This window comes from Scyliorhinus torazame, chromosome 16 (assembly GCF_047496885.1).
Source record: "Scyliorhinus torazame isolate Kashiwa2021f chromosome 16, sScyTor2.1, whole genome shotgun sequence".
Classification (NCBI taxonomy): Eukaryota; Metazoa; Chordata; class Chondrichthyes; order Carcharhiniformes; family Scyliorhinidae; genus Scyliorhinus; species Scyliorhinus torazame.
The window spans coordinates 77756397-77775977 of record NC_092722.1 but is presented as its reverse complement, the minus strand read 5'-3'; the positions used below and the strand labels follow the sequence as shown (position 1 = coordinate 77775977).

General features: G+C 56.3%; 1 protein-coding gene across 2 annotated transcripts in view; it reads left to right on the top strand.

Moving 5' to 3' along the window:
* Positions 1 to 18415, top strand: part of LOC140392888 (epithelial sodium channel subunit alpha-like) — a 145385-nt gene extending 126970 nt beyond the window's left edge. For both annotated transcript variants that reach the window (XM_072478650.1, XM_072478649.1), the window contains exons 12-13: positions 16205 to 16280; positions 17032 to 18415. In XM_072478650.1, the coding sequence (XP_072334751.1) occupies positions 16205 to 16280; positions 17032 to 17421 (466 nt within the window). In that variant the 3' untranslated portion in view covers positions 17422 to 18415. The remainder of the gene's footprint in view (positions 1 to 16204; positions 16281 to 17031) is intronic.
* The last annotated feature ends 1166 nt before the right edge of the window (positions 18416 to 19581 follow it).

Sequence of the window (19581 nt, the reverse complement as noted above, 5' to 3'; positions counted from 1 at the left end):
GTCCGTGTCGATCGCCTCGGCCCCGGCGGTGGTGGTAGTGCTTGTACCAGCGTTGTCGCCTCCGGGAACCGCACGGTTTTAGCTGTCGGTGCAAAGGGGAGGGGGGCTGATCCTCCTGGGAAGGGGGCGGTCGCGGGGTGCGGCGGTGGCAGGAAGGGGGGCGGTTGGGTTGATGGTGCCGGGGGGGTGTGCGTGGTGCCGGCGGGCGCCAGATCCCGCAGGGAGACCGTGTCCTGTCGGCCGTCGGGGTACTCCACGTAGGCGTACTGGGGGTTTGCGTGGAGGAGGTGAACCCTTTCGACCAACGGGTCCGCCTTATGTGCCCGCACGTGCTTTCGGAGCAGGATGGGTCCTGGGGCCGCCAGCCAGGTCGGCAGCGACGTTCCAGAGGAGGACCTCCTAGGGAAGACAAGGAGACGCTCGTGAGGCGTTTGATTAGTGCTCGTACATAATAACGACCGGATGGAATGGAGAGCGTCCGGGAGGACCTCCTGCCACCGTGAAACTGGGAGATCCCTGGACCGTGGGGCCAGTAGGACGGCCTTCCAGACCGTGCCGTTCTCCCTTTCTACTTGCCTGTTCCCCCGGGGGTTGTAGCTGGTCGTCCTGCTTGAAGCTATACCCTTGCTGAGCAGGAACTGGCGCAGCTCGTCACTCATGAAAGAGGACCCCCTGTCGCTGTGGACGTATGCGGGGTAACCGAACAGTGTGAATATGCTGTTCAGGGCTTTAATGACTGTGGCCGCGGTCATGTCGGAGCAGGGAATGGCGAAAGGGAAGCGGGAGTATTCGTCCACTACATTAAGGAAATACGCGTTGCGGTCGGTGGAGGGGAGGGGCCCTTTGAAATCGAGACTGAGGCGTTCAAAGGGACGGGAAGCCTTAATCAGGTGCGCTCCATCTGGCCTGAAAAAATGCGGTTTGCATTCTGCGCAGATGTGGCAGTCTCTTGTGACTGTACGGACCTCCTCTAAGGAGTAGGGGAGATTGCGGGACTTGATGAAGTGGTAAAACCGAGTGACCCCCGGGTGGCAGAGGTCCTCGTGGAGGGCTTGGAGGCGGTCAATTTGTGCGTTGGCACATGTCCCGCGGGATAGGGCATCAGACGGCTCGTTCAGCTTTCCGGGCCGGTACAAGATCTCATAGTTGAAGGTGGAGAGTTCGATCCTCCACCGCAAGATCTTGTCGTTCTTGATCTTGCCCCGCTGTGCATTATCGAACATGAAGGCAACCGACCGTTGGTCAGTGAGGAGAGTGAATCTCCTGCCAGCCAGGTAATGCCTCCAATGTCGCACAGCCTCCACTATGGCTTGGGCTTCCTTTTCCACTGAGGAGTGGCGGATTTCTGAGGCGTGGAGGGTTCGGGAGAAAAAGGCCACGGTTCTGCCCGCTTGGTTGAGGGTGGCCGCGAGAGCTACGTCAGAGGCGTCGCTCTCGACCTGGAAGGGGAGGGACTCGTCGATGGCGCGCATCGTGGCCTTTGCGATGTCCGCTTTGATGCGGCTGAAAGCCTGGCAAGCCTCTGTCGACAGCGGGAAAGCCGTGGTCTGTATTAGGGGGCGGGCCTTGTCTGCGTACTGGGGGACCCACTGGGCGTAGTATGAAAAGAACCCCAGGCAGCGTTTCAGGGCTTTTGGGCAGTGCGGGAGGGGAAATTCCATGAGTGCGCGCATACGTTCGGGGTCGGGGCCTATTATCCCATTGCGCACTATGTAGCCCAGAATGGCTAGCCGATCGGTGCTAAAAACGCACTTGTCCTCATTGTACGTGAGGTTCAAGGCTTTGGCAGTCTGGAGGAATTTTTGGAGGTTGGCGTCGTGGTCCTGCTGATCGTGGCCGCAGATGGTTACATTGTCGAGGTACGGGAACGTGGCCCGTAACCCATGTTGATCAACCATTCGGTCCATTTCCCGTTGGAAGACCGAGACGCCGTTTGTGACGCCAAAAGGGACCCTTAGGAAGTGGTATAATCGCCCGTCTGCCTCGAAGGCTGTGTACTTGCGGTCACTTGGGCGGATGGGGAGCTGATGGTAGGCGGACTTGAGGTCCACGGTGGAGAAGACTTTATACTGGGCAATCCGATTGACCATGTCGGATATGCGGGGGAGAGGGTACGCGTCTAGTTGCGTGTACCTGTTGATGGTCTGGCTATAGTCAATGACCATCCTTTGTTTCTCCCCTGTCTTCACTACTACCACCTGCGCTCTCCAGGGACTATTGCTGGCCTGGATTATGCCCTCCTTTAGTAGCCGCTGGACTTCGGAGCGAATGAAGGTCCGGTCCTGGGCGCTGTACCGTCTGCTCCTAGTGGCGACGGGTTTGCAATCCGGGGTGAGGTTCGCAAACAAGGACGGGGGTTGCACCTTGAGGGTGGCGAGGCCGCAGATAGTGAGTGGGGGTATGGGGCCGCCGAATTTAAACGTAAGGCTCTGTAGGTTACATTGAAAATCTAAGCCCAGCAAGGTGGGGGCACAGAGTTGGGGAAGGACGTTAAGTTTGTAGTTTTTGAATTCCCTCCCCTGTACCGTTAGGGTAACTATGCAGAATCCCTGGATCTGTACGGAGTGGGATCCTGCGGCTAGGCAAATCTTTTGTGCGCTGGGGTAGGTAGTTAAGGAACAGCGTCTTACCGTGTCGGGATGTATAAAACTTTCCGTGCTCCCGGAGTCGACTAGGCATGGCGTCTCGTGGCCGTTAATTAGGACCGTTGTCGTCGTCGTCTGGAGAGTCCGGGGCCGAGCCTGATCGAGCGTAACCGAAGCGAGCCGTGGTTGTAGTAGTGGGGTGGGGTCCGTTGTTGCCGTCCAAGAGGACGTCGGGGATGGATAAAATGGCCGCCCCCATACCTCGCCCGTAGATGAGGGGTCACAAGATGGCGTCGGGGGTGGACAAAATGGCCGCCCCCATGCGTCGTACAGGTCGGGGGCGGTCCAAGATGGCGGGGCCCCTCCTCCCCTCGTGGTGGTCGGGACCCAAAATGGCGGCGTCTGCGGGTCGCACATTGAGTGCTGGGGGGTCTGGGGGGCGCTAGGACCGCGCGGAGTTCCCGGGCCGCGGGCGCTAGGACCGCGCGGAGTTCCTTTGGTGCGAGCGCCAGGGCCGCGGGCGCTAGGACCGCGCGGAGCTCCCTCGCTGGGGACCGGCAGGTCAGTGCGAGCGCTGGGACAGTGAGGAGGTCCCTCGCCGGGGACGGAGGTCGGGGTCCAGGTGAGTTGTATTGCCGGCGGGTCAGGCGTGGGGCGCGGGACGGGGGTGAGGGACCAGGTCGGCGGCGTTGGCGGGTGAGGCGTGGGGCGCGGGACGGGGGCGAGGGCCCAGGTCGGCGGCTCCGGCGGGTCAGGCGTGGGGCGCGGGCGAGGGCCCAGGTCGGCGGCTCCGGCGGGTCAGGCGTGGGGCGCGGGACGGGGGCGAGGGCCCAGGTCGGCGGGTCAGGCGTGGGGCGCGGGACGGGGGCGAGGGCCCAGGTCGGCGGGTCAGTCGTGGGGCCGCGAGCGCTGGCACCGCGCGCAGCTCCCTCGCCGGGGACAGCGGTGGTCGGGGTCAAGGTAGGTGGCGCCGGCGGGTCAGGCGTGGGGCGCGGGACGGGGGTGAGGGTGGCGCTCGGGATACGGAAAACCCCTTCCTCTCCGTGGAGAGTGTTGGCCGGCACCCAAATCGGGAGCGCCGGCGGCGGGTCATACATGGGCTGCGGGGAGGGGGGTTGGGGAGCGTAGGTGGCGTGCAGGGCTCCCAGTTCTCCCGGGGCCGCGGTGGTCGGGACCCAAAATGGCGGCGCCTGGGGGTCGCACATGGCGTGCTGGGGGGGTTGGGAGGCATAGACTGCCTGTAGGGCTCCCTGTTCTCCCGGGACGGCGGCGACCACGCGGGACCGGCACACCACCGCATAGTGGCCCTTTTTCCCGCAGCTTTTGCAGATGGCTGCGCGGGCCGGACAGCGTTGTCGGGGGTGCTTCGCCTGGCCGCAGAAATAACAGCGGGCGCCCCCGGTGCGACTCGGCGTTTGGACTGCGCAAGCCTGTGGGGTGTCCGGGGGGGGGGGGGGGGTAGGGGGTTTGCCGCGGCGGGTACGTACGGGGCCCAATGGCCTGCCGCGCGGTCGGGGCCGTAGGCGCGGGTATTACGCGCGGCTACGTCCAGCGAGGCTGCCAGGGCCCGTGCCTCTGAGAGTCCTAGTGACTCTTTTTCTCGAAGTCTTTGCCGGATTTGGGAGGATTGTATACCTGCAACAAAAGCATCGCGCATTAACATGTCCGTGTGTTCGTTTGCGTTCACCGACGGGCAGCTGCAGGCTCGTCCCAAAATCAGCAGCGCGGCGTAGAACTCGTCCATCGATTCTCCGGGAGCTTGCCGTCTCGTCGCGAGCTGGTAGCGAGCGTAGATTTGGTTAACTGGGCGAACGTAGAGACTTCTCAGTGCTGCGAACGCCGTCTGGAAATCGCGGGTGTCTTCAATGAGGGTGAAAATCTCCGTGCTCACCCTCGAGTGCAGGACCTGCAGTTTTTGTTCATCTGAGACTCGGCCGGTGGTCGATGTGATGTAGGCCTCAAAGCAAGTCTGCCAGTGTTTGAAGGCTGCTGCTGCATTCACTGCGTGGGGGCTGATCCTCAGGCATTCTGGAATGATCCTGAGCTCCATAGTCCTTTTTAGGCACGCTTAATAAATTGTGGCGCACAAAGACTCCGTGAGACAAACAGAGTGAAGTCGATGAGGCTTTATTAAGCGTGTCTGTTCCCCAGCAGCCCGATAGTAAACTGGCCTGCGGGGGAAGGCACCGGCTTCTTATACTTCGCCTTCAGGGCGGAGTATGAGGTCAACGGCCAACCAGGACCCGGGATCTGTCAGCCAATGACATTAGGGCTTCCAGTCCCACATGACCCCCAATACATACTACCACACAGGGGTTGTGATGTATCCCTGCTGTGAGTGGCCTGTAAAGCCGCTGAGGGTGATAGTGGCTGTAGTGGGCCACGTGTCCTTTTGAAAAAGGGTGGAGGAATTTATGGTGGTGCGGGACCCTCCTGTGTCCCAAAGAAATTCGATAGGCTGTCCCCGAATTTTTGCTGCGACTACGGGTCGTCCTGACCTATCCCAAAGGGTGTCGCAGACCCAACTGGGGGAGCCCGTACACCGTCAGTCCGTTCCGCTCAAGTCCGTCTGATCCGAACGGGCGCTGACGCTATGGATGGGCTCTGCCTTTTTCTCACTCAGAGTTCCTGTCTGTTGGGCTCTCTGTGGCTTTTTGGGGCCATTGCACTCTTTTGCAAAATGTCCCAACTGTCCGCAGTTGTAACATTCTTGTGATTTGGGTGGGGGGCTGTTCTTTCCCTCATTTACCCAGGCGGGGTTGTGATGTGTTACTTTTACTGCCTGCATGTCTGCGGCGGCTTGCTTTTCCTCGGTGGTTTTAGCGGCGGGTCGATTGTGAACAGACTGCTCCCAAACGCGGGACAATCTTTTAACCACCCACTTCTCGTTATGAGCCTCCTCCGAGGGATCGTAACTATTACAGGCATTCTGTCCTGTTTCTGTGGCATGGGAGATAAGGGTGCAGGTCCACTTGGCCATATTGTGTGGGGACAAATGGGCACGGTCTACGTCTCCAAAAACGTCTTCGAAGTGAATCCACAGGCGTCCTGCGAACGCTGTGGGGTGCTCAGACTTCTTCTGTCGACACTTATTTAGGCCATCTACGGGGTCACCCCGGTTATACCCGATCGCATCCAGGATCGCGATATGCATTTCTGCAAGGGTGCCTCCTCCTACGTTCTGTGGGTCGGGAAGGGCTGCTGCTACCGATGGATCCAAACTTAGAACCATGAGCTTTCCATGCTCTCTCTCATCCAGGCCGTACATGGTCGCCTGATGTTTGACGGTGGCAAAGAAATGGTGGGGGTCTGAAGCGGGGAGGAACGGTGTGATTTTCGCACACGCGTCCCGTAATTGGGTCACTGTGAGCGGGGTGTAATATAGGAATTCCGCCTCGTCCGATGTGGCTGTGCGGTGAGTTGTTACTGGGTTCATCGGAGCCTTAACTACCTGCTGTGTGGGAGGGTGGGGTGCTTTTCTCCTTTGGGGCCTTCCCTGCGCACATGTTCCCTGAACATATCTCTGTGCTGTTTCCTGTAACTCTTCCCAATCAGGGCCGTCTTCCTGGTCTAATTTTTCCCCAAAGGTTTCCTGAAATCCTTTCTGAACAGAGAGCAGTGATTGCAGGTCTGCAAATTGCTTCCGGCACTTTGCATGGTCTATGGTGCTCTGTCTTTGTTCTGTGGTTGCAGCGTGGAGCGCTCTCAAGGCTGCCTTGAGATCACTACATTGCTTCTGTAGCGTCTCCACCTGCTTCTCTGTTTCTTTCCTTACCAGGACTGCACGCTGCGTGTCCTGATAAGCCTTCTCATACTGGGACTGGAAACTACTCAAATGCACCAGACAAAACTGGTGACCCCGCTTGGCGTCAGCCACCTCTTCATCCTTTGCTGCTAATTTCCTTCTTAATTCCAGATTCTCTTTCTCAACCTCGCATACATCGACTTTACTCATACGATTCATAGATTATCATAGAATTTACAGTGCAGAAGGAGGCCATTCGGCCCATCGAGTCTGCACCCTACCCAAGGTCAACACCTCCACCCTATCCCCATAACCTAGCAACCCCACCCAATGCTAAGGGTAATTTTGGACACTAAGGGCAATTTATCATGGCTAATCCACCTAACTTGCACATCTTTGGACTGTGGGAGGAAACTGGAGCACCCGGAGGAAACCCACGCACACACGGGGAGGATGTGCAGACTCCGCACAGACAGTGACCCAAGCCGGAATCGAACCTGGGACCCTGGAGCTGTGAAGCAATTGTGCTATCCACAATGCTACCGTGCTGCCCTCTACTTCTTTGCGGAGCGTCTTGACGACCTCCTCCGTGCCTCGCAATTGTGCCAGACAGGACACGATTGCCATCGGCTTGCGAGCTTTTGCTAAGCTCTTTTTATGGATCTCACTCATGTTCTCCCACCACGTATGCTCTGTACTTCCGGGACCTGAATCGTCATTATTGCAGAAATCATTCCACATGGGCCATCCTTTGCCCTTGAGATATTTCCGAATTTCCTCTTCCCAAATGGGACACTGTCCCACTCTACTGCTGCTGGTCGCTGCGACCGCAAATTCCTCGGGGTTCATGAGACGTTGCATTGCCTGCATGGCCATCTCTCCTATCCGCTTGCTTCGGTTAAATTTGGAACAGGGGGCTAAGGTGGTGTCGTAGATGCGGGTACGGCTTGCGCTAATTTCCGAAAATACAGACTTCCGACAGCTTTGACGGAACAGAAATCTATCAGTTTTACCTTATAGCCCTGTTAGTTTTGCATGCATACACACACTTCCGAATTATGACTTATTAATCAGAATTACTTGAACACTTGTGGTTTTTTGTTTCCAATTGGATTCTAATTCAAAACTTCTTGGGTTCTCCTGGAGTGGTTTTCCACTTCTAGATCGGGTCCCGTCAGGATGTCGGCAAAATGTTGCTCTTATTAGCCTTAGTTTTATTAGCTCTAATTCTGTCACCTTTGCTCATGAGTCGCCAGGTATCTTTCTGATACCGCCACGTGGTTCAAGCTCAAGTAATGATTAATAATGCAGCACACCGCTTAGTAAAAGTTAAATCAACGCTCATTTATTATATACAGCAATTAATACTTATACAATAATCCTACTTCTAGACTACTACCTACCACTAAAGGCCAATAATTAACTTTGGAAATGGCCCACCAGGTCAGGGAAACGAATGGTCTTTCGAATTGGTTCTGGCCTGCGGGATTCAAAGGCTGGTACAAGTCGATAGTCAGGAGCGCCTATCTGGTAGCGATCGCTGGAGTAGCACTTCCAGTTTTCTTGTAGAAGGGTCTCGAAGGTTGCGAGCAGGAAAAGAAGGGTCGATTTGAACTTGGCCCCTATTCTTATAGTCCCCAGGGGCTTCCCGCCTCTCGGGGCGGACCTTGTACCTGGTTCCAAGTGATTGGACTTGGTCCCAATCACTTGGTTCGATATGCTCCAATAATGGGGCGATTCCTTGATCGGGGGGGGGTGGTCGTTTACCTTCCTTTGTGTCAGCTCCTGCTGGCGCCGAAAGGTCTGGATCGGCTTTGTGTTGCTAATGTGTAGCAATTGTTCCCGGGGATGGCTGCTTAGTATGCAGATGGCTGGGTTGTTGTGATGTTGATGGCTGCAGGAATCGGTCTGGGCCGATTTCCCCAGAGGCGAATACACTGTTTTACCTGCAGCTGTCCGTTTGAGTCCTGTTGGCTGATTTCCCCATCAGCCTCTTTCGTTCGCCATTTTAGATCGGGGTTTGACCATCCTAATCGGGAATCAGCCATTTTAGGTGGCTACATTCACTCCCGACTGTAAGCTTGTCGCCACCAGGGGCCGGCGCTACAGTGCCCAAGATATGGCTTTTACCAAGTCACAGGTCCATCGTTTACTGGGAGAGGGGGTCATCGAGGCTAGCAACAGCCCTTGGAGAGTGCAAGTGGTGGTAGTCCGGTCCGTGGAGAAGAAACGGATGGTCGTGGATTATCATAGATTATCATAGAATTTACAGTGCAGAAGGAGGCCATTTGGCCCATCGAGTCTGCACCGGCTCCTGGAAAGAGCACCCCACCCAAGGTCAACACCTCCACCCCATCCCCATAACCCAGTAACCCCACCCAACACCAAGGGCAATTTTGGACACTAAGGGCAATTTATCATGGCCAATCCACCTAATCTGCACATCTTTGGACTGTGGGAGGAAACCGGAGCACCCGGAGGAAACCCACGCACACACGGGGAGGATGTGCAGACTCCGCACAGACAGTGACCCAAGCCGGGAATCGAACCTGGGACCCTGGAGCTGTGAAGCAATTGTGCTATCCACAAGGCTACCGTGCTGGATTATAGCCAGACCATAAACCGATTCACGCAGCTTGATGCGTACCCCCTTCATCGCATCGCGGAAATGGTAAATCGGATCGCCCAATACCGAGTCTTTTCCACGGTCGACCTCAAATCTGCCTACCACCAGCTCCCCATCCGACCGAAAGACCGCCCCTATACTGCCTTCGAAGCAGCCGGCCGGCTCTTTCACTTCCTCAGGGTCCCCTTCGGTGTCACAAATGGGGTCTCCGTCTTTCAAAGGGCGATGGACCAAATGGTGGACCAGTACGGTTTGCGGGCTACATACCCGCACTTGGACAATGTCACCATCTGCGGCCATGATCAGCAGGACCATGACGCTAACCTCAAAAAGTTCCTCTAGACCGCCCGAGCCCTTAACCTGGCCTATAACGAGGGCAAATGCGTTTTCCACACCACCCGGCTGGCCTTCCTCGGCTATGTCGTGTAAGACGGGGTCCTAGGTCCCGACCCCAACCAAATTCTCTCCCTTAAGGAACTCCCTCTCCCCCGCAGCCTCAAGGCCCTCAAACGGTGCTTGGGGCTTTTCTCCTATTACGCCCAGTGGGTCCCCAAGTATGCAGACAAAGCCCGCCCACTCCTAAAGACCACCATTTTTCCCCTCTCGGCTGAGGCTCAATTGGCCTTCAACCGCATCAAGGTCGACATCATCAAGGCCGCCATGCACGCGGTGGACGAAACCATCCCTTTCCAGGTAGAGAGCGATGCATCAGACATCGCCCTGGCTGCTACCCTCAATCAAGGAGGCAGACCAGTAGCGTTCTCCTCCCGAATCCTCACCGCCTCCGAGGTTCGACACTCTGCAGTCGAAAAGGAGGCGCTGGAGACACTACCTCGCCGGTAGGAGGTTTACCAACGGTCGGTCGCCTATATGTTCGATAACACGCAACGGGGCAAACTAAAAAACGATAACATTTTGAGGTGGAGGATCGAACTCTCCACCTACTCGTACGATATCAAGTATCGTCCAGGGGAGCTCAACGAGCCCCCAGATGCCCTGTCCCGCGGCACATGCGCCAACACGCAGGAGGACCGCCTGCAAGCCATCCACAATGACCTCTGCCACCCGGGGGTTACCCGGCTCATCCATTTCATCAAGTCCCGCAACCTACCTTACTCAACCAAGGAGGTCAAGGCCATGGTCAGGGCCTGCCAAGTCTGTGCGGAGTGCAAACCGCACTTCTATCGGCCAGACAAGGTTCGGCTCGTGAAGGCCTCGGGTCCCTTTGAGCGACTGAGCGTGGACTTCAAGGGGCCCCTCCCGTCCACCAACCGTTATGCCTATTTCCTCACCGTGATCGATGAGTTCTCCCGTTTCCCATTCGCCATTCCCTGCACCGACATGACCTCAGCCACGGTGATTAAGGCACTGCACAGCATCTTCACCCTGTTCGGTTTCCCCGCTTATATCCACAGCGACCGGGGTACATCGTTCATGAGCGATGAACTGCATCAGTATCTGCTCAGCAAAGGCATCGCCTCGAGCAGAACGACCAGTTATAACCCACGGGGAAACGGGCAGGTGGAGAGGGAGAACGCGACCGTGTGGAAGGCTGTCCTTCTGGCCCTGCGGTCGAGAAATCTCCCAACCACCCGCTGGCAGGAGGTCCTACCCGATGCCCTACACTCCATTAGGTCACTCCTCTGCACGGCCACGAATGAGACCCCTCACGACCGATTGTTTCTCTTCCCCAGGAAGTCTACCTCCGGGGTCTCGCTTCCACCTTGGCTGACGGCTCCGGTACCTGTTCTTCTCCGGAGGCACGCGAGGAGCCATAAAACGGACCCCCTAGTTGAAAAGGTCCGACTGCTCCACGCCAAGCCCAGTTACGCCTACGTGGAGTACTCCGACGGCAGGCAAGATACGGTTTCCCTCCGGGATCTGGCACCCGCTGGATCCCCCACCACAGACGCCCCTTCCCGCGCCGCTCCCCTGCAGGACCCGTCGCCCCCTACAACACACCCCCTTCCGGCCCTACCACCCGTTGGTGAGCCCCTACCGTGCGCCCCCCCTTTACACACCCCGCCGGTGCCAGCTCCGCTACCCCCGGCCCTGCCTAGTTCCTCTGCCCCGACCCGGACCGAAGCTCCGATCGCTGTGCTCCTGGATGTGCCCTCAACCGGGACGTCCGTGCCCGCCGCACCACCGCCCAAATTGAGGAGGTTGATGAGGACGATCCGGCCACCGAGACGGATGGACCTATGATGGCACTTCACCCCCGCCGGACTCCTTTTTAAACAAGGGGTGAATGTGATGAACGGTTACTGCCTTATCATCATGTAAGGTGATGTCCCCTTTAAGACCGGGCTTGGAACCTTGGGGACTCCGCCTCTGGCTCCGCCCATCTGTGAGCCATACATAAAGGGCGGCCTCATGGGCTGTGTAGCAGTCAGCACTTGTCTCAGCTCTAACATAGTTCTTAGTCTAATAAAGCCTTCTTTACAGTTTAATCTCTAAGCGTCGTTATTGAGGGTACCTCACTATGTCTCTTCCTGTTTCTCCCTGCCTCGCTTTCTCTATCTTTATATCTCTCTCTCTCTGTCTCTCTTCTCTGTCTCTGTCTCACTCGCTCTGTCTCTCTTCTCTCTCTCTGTCGCTCACTCTCTGTTTCTATGTCTCTTTCTTTGACTGTATCTCTCTCTGTCTCTCTCTCTGTCTCTCTTCTTTGTCTCTCTCTCTCTCTCTGTCTCTCTTTCTCCCTGTCTCTCTCTCTCTCTCTCCCCCTGGCTCTCTGTTTCTATGTCTCTTCCTGTTTCTCCTTGCCTCTCTTTCTCTATCTCTCTCTTTGACTGTATCTCTCTCTCTGTCTCTGTCTGTCTCTCTGTGATACACTATCAATTACCACAAAGACGAGAGTAGTGGAATAATCAAGGCTTTATTGTGCCTCCTGTAGCTGGAACCAGAATGGCTGCAGCACAGGAGAGCACACACTTTTATACTCCGCCTACTGGGCGGAGCCAGCAGGCAGGGATTTACCCTTGTACCTCTAATATACGGGCAGTGCCATAATACATGTAATATACTACTGGTAGTGTCTACCACATTCACCCCCTGTTAAAAAAAGAGTCCGGCGGGGATGTGGAAAACATTACAAGTTAAGTCTGTCACGGGCCTTGACCCTCCTCTGCGTTCGCCTCGGTCCTGGTGGTGATGTGGGCGCCGACTTGGTCACCTGCGACTCCGGGAGTGTGTTGTCCTCGTCTTCGTCACTCCTGAGTGGAACCAGTGGGAAGACGGATCCAGTTGGGGTGGGGGCAGCCAGCCAACCCAAGTGCTATTTTTGCGGGCAGAACAAACACCCCCGGCAGCGCTGCCCGGCGCGGAGCCGCTGTTTCCAGGCCCGGTCGGTCGCCGCTGTTTCCAGGCCCGGCATTCCTGCACCCCCCCTCCTCCCCCGTGCGACCCAGGGGCACCGCCATTTTCCTCCTCGCAAGCCACGTGCGGCCCGTGGGCGCCGCCATCTTCTTCTCCACAGGCCACGTGCGGCCCGTGGGCGCCGCCATCTTCTTCTCCACAGGCCACGTGCGGCCCGTGGGCGCCGCCATCTTCTTCTCCACAGACCACGTGCGGCCCATGGGTGGCGCTATCTTTGATGCTGCCCGCCATGTGCGCCCTGTGGTCGCCGCTATCTTCGCCGCCATTTTGGACCCCTGCTCGTCTGGCCGTTCATCGCCTGCCGCTACCTCCACCACCGCTGACCAGCCCGGGACCTCCCAGCATCTGCCGCAGCTCGCCTCTATCACCTTGGATCAGTCCCGCCCTGCAATCTCACGACCGCAACAACGACGGTGAAGATCGATGGGCATGAGACGGCATTTGACTCCGGGAGCACGGAGAGCTTCATCCACCCCACTACGGTAAGGCGCTGCTCCCTTGTGGTATACCCCATCACCCAGAAAATCTCCCTGGCCTCCGGATCCCATTCCGTGGAAATCCGGGGGTACAGCATCGCAACCCTCACCGTCCAAGGAATAGAGTTTAGCAACTTCCGGCTCTACGCCCTCCCCCACCTCTGCGCTGCCCTGTTACTCGGCCTGGACTTCCAGTGCCACCTCCAAAGCTTAACATTAAAATTTGGCGGACCCCTGCCCCCCCTCACCAATTGCGGCCTCACGACCCTTAAGGTCGATCCACCTTCCTTGTTTGCGAACCTCACCCCAGATTGCAAACCCGTCGCCACCAGGAGCAGACGGTACAGTGCCCAGGACAGAACCTTCATCAGGTCGGAGGTCCAGCGGCTGCTGCGGGAAGGTATCATCGAGGCTAGCAACAGCCCCTGGAGAGCTCAAGTAGTGATAGTGAAGACTGGGGAGAAGCACAGGATGGTCATTGACTACAGTCAGACCATCAATCGGTACACGCAGCTCGACGCGTACCCCCTCCCACGCATATCTGACATGGTCAATCAGATTGCATAGTACCAGGTCTTTTCCATATTGGACCTGAAGTCCGCCTACCACCAGCTCCCCATCCGCCCGGAGGACCGCCAATACACTGCGTTCGAAGCAGATGGCCGCCTCTATCACTTCCTTCGGGTTCCCTTCGGCGTCAATAATGGGGTCTCGGTCTTCCAACGGGAGATGGACCGAATGGTTGACCGGTACAGACTGCGGACCACCTTCCCGTACCTGGATAACGTCACCATCTGCGGCCACGATCAGCAGGATCACGACGCTAACCTCCAAAAATTCCTCCAGACCGCCAAACTCCTTAACCTCACGTACAATAAGGATAAATGCGTGTTCCGCACCAACCGCTTAGCCATCCTTGGTTATGTCGTGGAAAATGGAGTTCTCGGGCCCAACCCCGACCGCTTGCGCCCCCTCATGGAACTTTCCCCCCCCCCCACCCCCACTGCCCCAAGGCCCTGAAACGATGCCTGGGGTTTTTCTCCTACTATGCCCAGTGGGTACCTAACTATGCAGACAAGGCCCGCCCACTCATTCAGTCCACAGTTTTTCACCTGACGGCTGAGGCCCGCCAGGCCTTCAACTGCATCAAGGCGGACATCGCCAAGGCCACGGTGCACATGGTCGACAAGTCCCTCCCCTTTCAGGTCAAGAGTGTTGCATCGGACGTAGCTCTGGCTGCCACCCTCAACCAGGCGGGCAGGCCTTCTTTTCCCCACCCTCCATGCCTCCGAAATTCGGCATTCCTCTGTCGAAAAGGAGGCCCAAGCCATTGTGGAAGCTGTGCGGCATTGGAGGCATTACCTGGCCAGCAGGAGATTCACTCTCCTCACTGACCAACGCTCGGTAGCCTTCATGTTCGATAATGCACAGCGGGGTAAGATCAAAAACGACAAGATCTTGAGGTGGAGCATCGCGCTCTCCACCTACAATTATGAGATTTTGTATCGCCCGGAGAAGCTCAATGAGCCCCCTACACCCTATCCCGCGGTACATGTGCCAGCGCACAAGTGGACCGACTCCGGGCTCTCCACTATGACCTCTGCCACCCGGGGGTCACCCGGTTCTTCCATTTTGTCAAGGCCCGCAACCTGCCCTACTCCATTGAGGAGGTCAGGACCGTCACCAGAGACTGCCAGGTCAGCGCGGAGTGCAAGCCGCACTTCTACCGGCCAGATAGAGCGCACCTGGTGAAGGCCTCCTGCCCCTTTGAGCTCCTCAGCATGGACTTGAAAGGGCCCCACCCCTCCACCGACTGCAACACGTACTTTCTGAACATGGTTGATGAGTATTCCAGGTTCCCTTTTGCCATCCCATGTCCCGATATGACTTCTGCCACGGTCATTAAAGCCCTTCACAGCATCTTCACTCTGTTCGGTTTCCCCACCTACATCAACGGTGATCGGGGATCCTCCTTTATGAGCGATGAGCTGCGTCAGTTCCTGCTCAGCAAGAGCATTGCCTCGAGCAGGACGACCAGCTACAACCCCCGGGGAAACGGGCAGGTGTAGAGGGAGACCGGGACGGTCTGGAAGGCCGTCCTGCTGGCCCTGCAGTCTAAAAATCTCCCGGTCTCCCGCTGGCAGGAGGTCCTCCCCGACGCGCTCCACTCCATCCGATCGCTCCTCTGCACCGCCACTAACGAGACCCCTCATGAACGTCTCTTTGCCTTCCCCAGGAGGTCCACCTCCGGGGTCTCGCTCCCAACATGGCTGACAGTTCCTGGACCCGTCCTCCTTCGCAAGCATGTGTGGACCCATAAGTCGGACCCCTTGGTCGAAAGGGTCCACCTCCTACACGCGAACCCGCCTACGCCTACGTGGCACACCCCGACGGGCGCCAGGACACAGTCTCCCTCCGGGACCTGGCACCCGCTGGATCCCCACCCACGGCCCCCTACCTGACACCGCCCCCCCCCCCCCGGTTGCATCATTCACCCCTGCGCCACACCCCCTCCCCCCAGCGAACCTCACCGCAGCCCCCACCCCAGGAGGATCTGTCCTCCCACTGGTTCCACTCAGGGGTGACGAAGACGAGGACAACACGCTCCCAGAGTCGCAGGTGACCAGGTCGGCGCCCACATCACCACCAGGACTGAGGCGATCGCAGAGGAGGGTCAAGGCCCCCGACAGACTGAACTTGTAATTCTTTTTTTCCACCAGCCCCGCCGGACTCTTTCTTTAATAGGGGGTGAATGTGGTAGTCACCACTAGCAGTATTATATGTATTACGGTAATACACGTATAATAGAGGTACATGGGTAAATCCCTGCCTGCTAGCTCCGCCCAGCAGGCGGAGTATAAATGTGTGTGCTCTCAGATGCTGCAGCCATTCTGGTCCCAGCTACAGGAGGCACCACATCTTTGCTCAATAAAGCCTCGATTATTCCACTACTCTCGTCTTTGTGGTAATTGATAGTGCATCACTCTTTCTGACTCTTTCTCTCTCTCACTCCCTGTCTCTCTCTCTCTCTCTCTCTCTACCTATCTCTCTCTCTCTCTCTCCCCGTCTCTCTTTCTATCTCCGTTTCTCTGTTTTTGTCCCCCTGTCTCTCTCTCTCGCTGTGTCTCTTTCTCTCTCTCTCTGTCTCTCTCCTTCTCTCTCTCTCTGTCTCTCTCCTTCTCTCTCTCTTTCTCTCTCTCACCCTCTCTCTCTCTCTCTCTTCGTTCTGTTTCTCTGTCTCTCTCCCTGTTTTTCCCTGCCTCTCTTTCTCTATCTCTCTTTGTCTCTCTCTCTCTCTGTCTCTTTCTCTTTGTCTCTCTCTCTGTCTGTCTCTCCTCCCCTCCACCTTCTCGCATGTTGTGTTAACCCTCATCCATCCTCTCTTCCTTGCCCTCAGGAAGGAGATTGCCAAACTCAACCTCTTCTTCCGCGAGTTGAACTACAAGACCATGAGTGAGACGCCCGCTCTTCCTGTGAGCCTGATTGCTTTCTACAGCCTGCAGTGCGCCGGCGAAGGGGGGGGTGGGGAGGGGGGGAGGACGAGACATGATCTGTACTCCCGGGGGGTTTGCACGGCACACATTTTTCAAGACCACGCTTGCTGCAGCTTGGGCTGCTGGAAGTGCATGAGTGCAATGGGGACGAAGGCAACCGTATGGAAATGTGTGAGCAATGTGGAAGGTAGTCCCGAAAGCCTTGAGCCGTCTGGAAGGGGCCAAAGTGGGGTGGCACGGTAGCAAAGTGGTTAGCACTGTGGCGTCACAGCGTCATGGTCCCAGGTTCGATTCCTGGCTTGGATGACCGTCAGTGTGGAGTCTGCACGTTCTCCCCGTGTCTGCGTGGGTTTCCTCCGGGTGCTCCAGTTTCCTCCCACAAGTCCCGAAAGACGTGCTGTTAGGTAATTTGGACATTCTGAATTCTCCCTCCGTGTACCAGAACAGGCGCCGGAATGTGGCGACTAGGGGCTTTTCACAGTAACTTCATTGCAGTGTTAATGTAAGCCTACTTGAGACAATAAAGATTATTAAAAGTCCTCCTCCTGCTCCCTTCGTGGTGGGGGTTAAGATGAGTTGATGTCTAACGAGTGTCAGAGTAGAGTGGAAAGGCAGTGTTGGGGTTGGAGGAGTGGTATGGGTTTTGGAGAAGGGGGTTGGGTTCGATGTGTGGGAGAGATGGGAGGAAGCTCCCCTAATAATGGCCTGCCTCTTCTCCTTGCCTCCGCAGATGGTGGTGATGCTCTCTAACTTGGGCAGCCAGTGGAGTTTGTGGTTTGGCTCCTCGGTGCTGTCAGTGGCTGAGATCCTGGAGCTCCTCCTCGACCTGGGGGCCCTGAGTGCCATCCTAGCAGTGCGCAACCTACGCCGGCGTCTCTGGGAGCCCGCCCCCTCCCCTACCCCCCATCCCTCCCCAGAGCATGGCTCACAGCACTGCCACCCGCCCATGCTCCCCCACCCCCCTCAGGATGCCAGTGCCCACCTGGGCTCCTTCGATGCCCTGGCTGACCCTGCCCTGCCCCCCACGTATGACTCACTAGACCGTGACGGGTACGGAGCGGGCCCCGGAGGCTGCCAGGGGCCTGAGGGTGCCCAGGAAGGGGCGGGGACCTTCCTCTGAGGCGGGGCTCCTATAGCTCTGACTGTTCACTACCCACTCCCCAAACTGTGGAATTCATCACACACACACAATCACCCCCCCCCCACCCCACCCCCGCACCCCCACCCTCTCCCCCGCACCCCCACCCTCTCCCCCGCACTCCCCGCGCAAACCGTGGAAGAATTACTCCTGGTTTCGACAAGAAGCAACTGGCAAGATTTTCAGAGAGAAATTTCATCGAGCGAGAGACGAAGAGGGAGAGAGACGCACATCGAGGGACAGAGAGAGTGAGATAGGTAGAGAGACGGAGAGAGACAAACAGAGGGAGAGAGATGGAGAGAGAGAGAGTCAGAGATGTTGTGTTCTCTATTCTGCTTTACCTTGATTCTCAGATGCGTAGTATTGAATAAAGAACACAAAGCTTTGTTAACGAACAAGACTATAACCGTATTACACTACTAACTAAGATTTGTTCACATTCCGAAAGTAGAAGGTTTCTATCTTAAACTATTCTATCTCTAACTAACAGAACATCTCAAGTACACAACTGCTCTCTCTTTTGCCTCACTATCTTCTGTCTGTTCTTCTTCATCATCTTCTGACCCACAAGGCTTAGCCCATCCCTTATATACTTATGGGACTAGCTCCCTCGAGTGGCTGTCTGTATACATTTCATTAACTCTTGCATTGCCTTCATTTATGATTATACCACAAGAGAGAGATGGACATCGAGGGACAAAGACAGTGAGATAGGTAGAGAGAGAAAAAGAGAGAGAGAGACAGAGAGACAAAGGGAGAGAGAGAGACGGAGAGATAGAAGGGGAGAGAGAGATGAAGAGAGACAGACAAAGGGAGAGAGAGAGAGACAGATATAGAGAGAGGGAGGGACAGAGTAAGAGAGAGAGACAACAGAAGGAGAGAGACAGAGAGAGAGAAAGCTAGATGAAAAGACAGAGAGGGAGACAGAGAGAACATTTTTGTAAATTTACATCTTTAATAAAGTTGCTGGAATGAACACTGGTGCTTGTTTTGTTGGGGTTCTGTGTCATGGTGTGTGTGGGAGGGTTGGGGAAAAAGGGGCTGGACTCTTTCTGTGTAACAAAAGGGGCGGCTGGTGTTTGGGAAGTGTTAGAACTCCCCCCCCCCCCCCCCCCCCCCCCCCCCCCACCAGGCCGGGGCTGGAATCAAACCCGGGACCTCAACATCGTGAGACAGCAGTGCTAACCACTGCACCACGGTGTATCATTAAATAAACCCCTGTTCTCTCACTGCTGGCTTCCTCATGTTGCTAAACTGGCGACGAGGGGAATAGCAAACTCCGGACTCACTTCCGGAACCACCTAGACGCCCGGTAATTTGCTATCCCAGGAGGTGGGGACATAAACAGTTCGGAATGCTGCTATTTGGGAGGTTGGACGCCTTTGATCTGGAAGACTGGAACCAGTGAGTGGAGCTCATGAGGTATTTTTTTCCAGGCAGAGGGGGTAGACCGTCAGAAATTCCTCCTCCTGACCGCCTATGGGGCCCAGATTTTTGGGATCATAAAGTGTCTGACTTACCCGGCCGCACCAGACTCCCGAGTCTTTTGATAAGCTGGTTGCTTAGGTTTTAGAACATTATGACCCCAGACCTTCCGTGATTATACAGCGATATAATTTCAATACGGCAGTGTGGTCTCCGGGTGGATCGGTCACTGACTCCTTGACCCGCCTAAGAAGTCTAGCTGAGTATTGCGAGTTTGGGCCGTCCCTCTCCGAAACATTCAGGGATAGGCTAGTGTGCGGCATAAACAACACTGCCACTTAATCTGTTCAGTACGAAGTCTTACAACACCAGGTTAAAGTCCAACAGGTTTGTTTCGATGTCACTAGCTTTCGGAGCGCTGCTCCTTCCTCAGGTGAGTGAAGAGGTATGTTCCAGAAACATATATATAGACAAATTCAAAGATGCCAAACAATGCTTGGAATGCGACCATTAGCAGGTGATTAAATCTTTCCAGATCCAGAGATGGGGTAACCCCAGGTTAAAGAGGTGTGAATTGTGTCAAGCCAGGACAGTTGGTAGGATTTTGCAGGCCAGATGGTGGGGGATGAATACAATGCGACATGAATCCCAGGTCCCGGTTGAGGCCGCACTCATGTGTGCGGAACTTGGTTATAAGTTTCTGCTCGGCGATTCTGC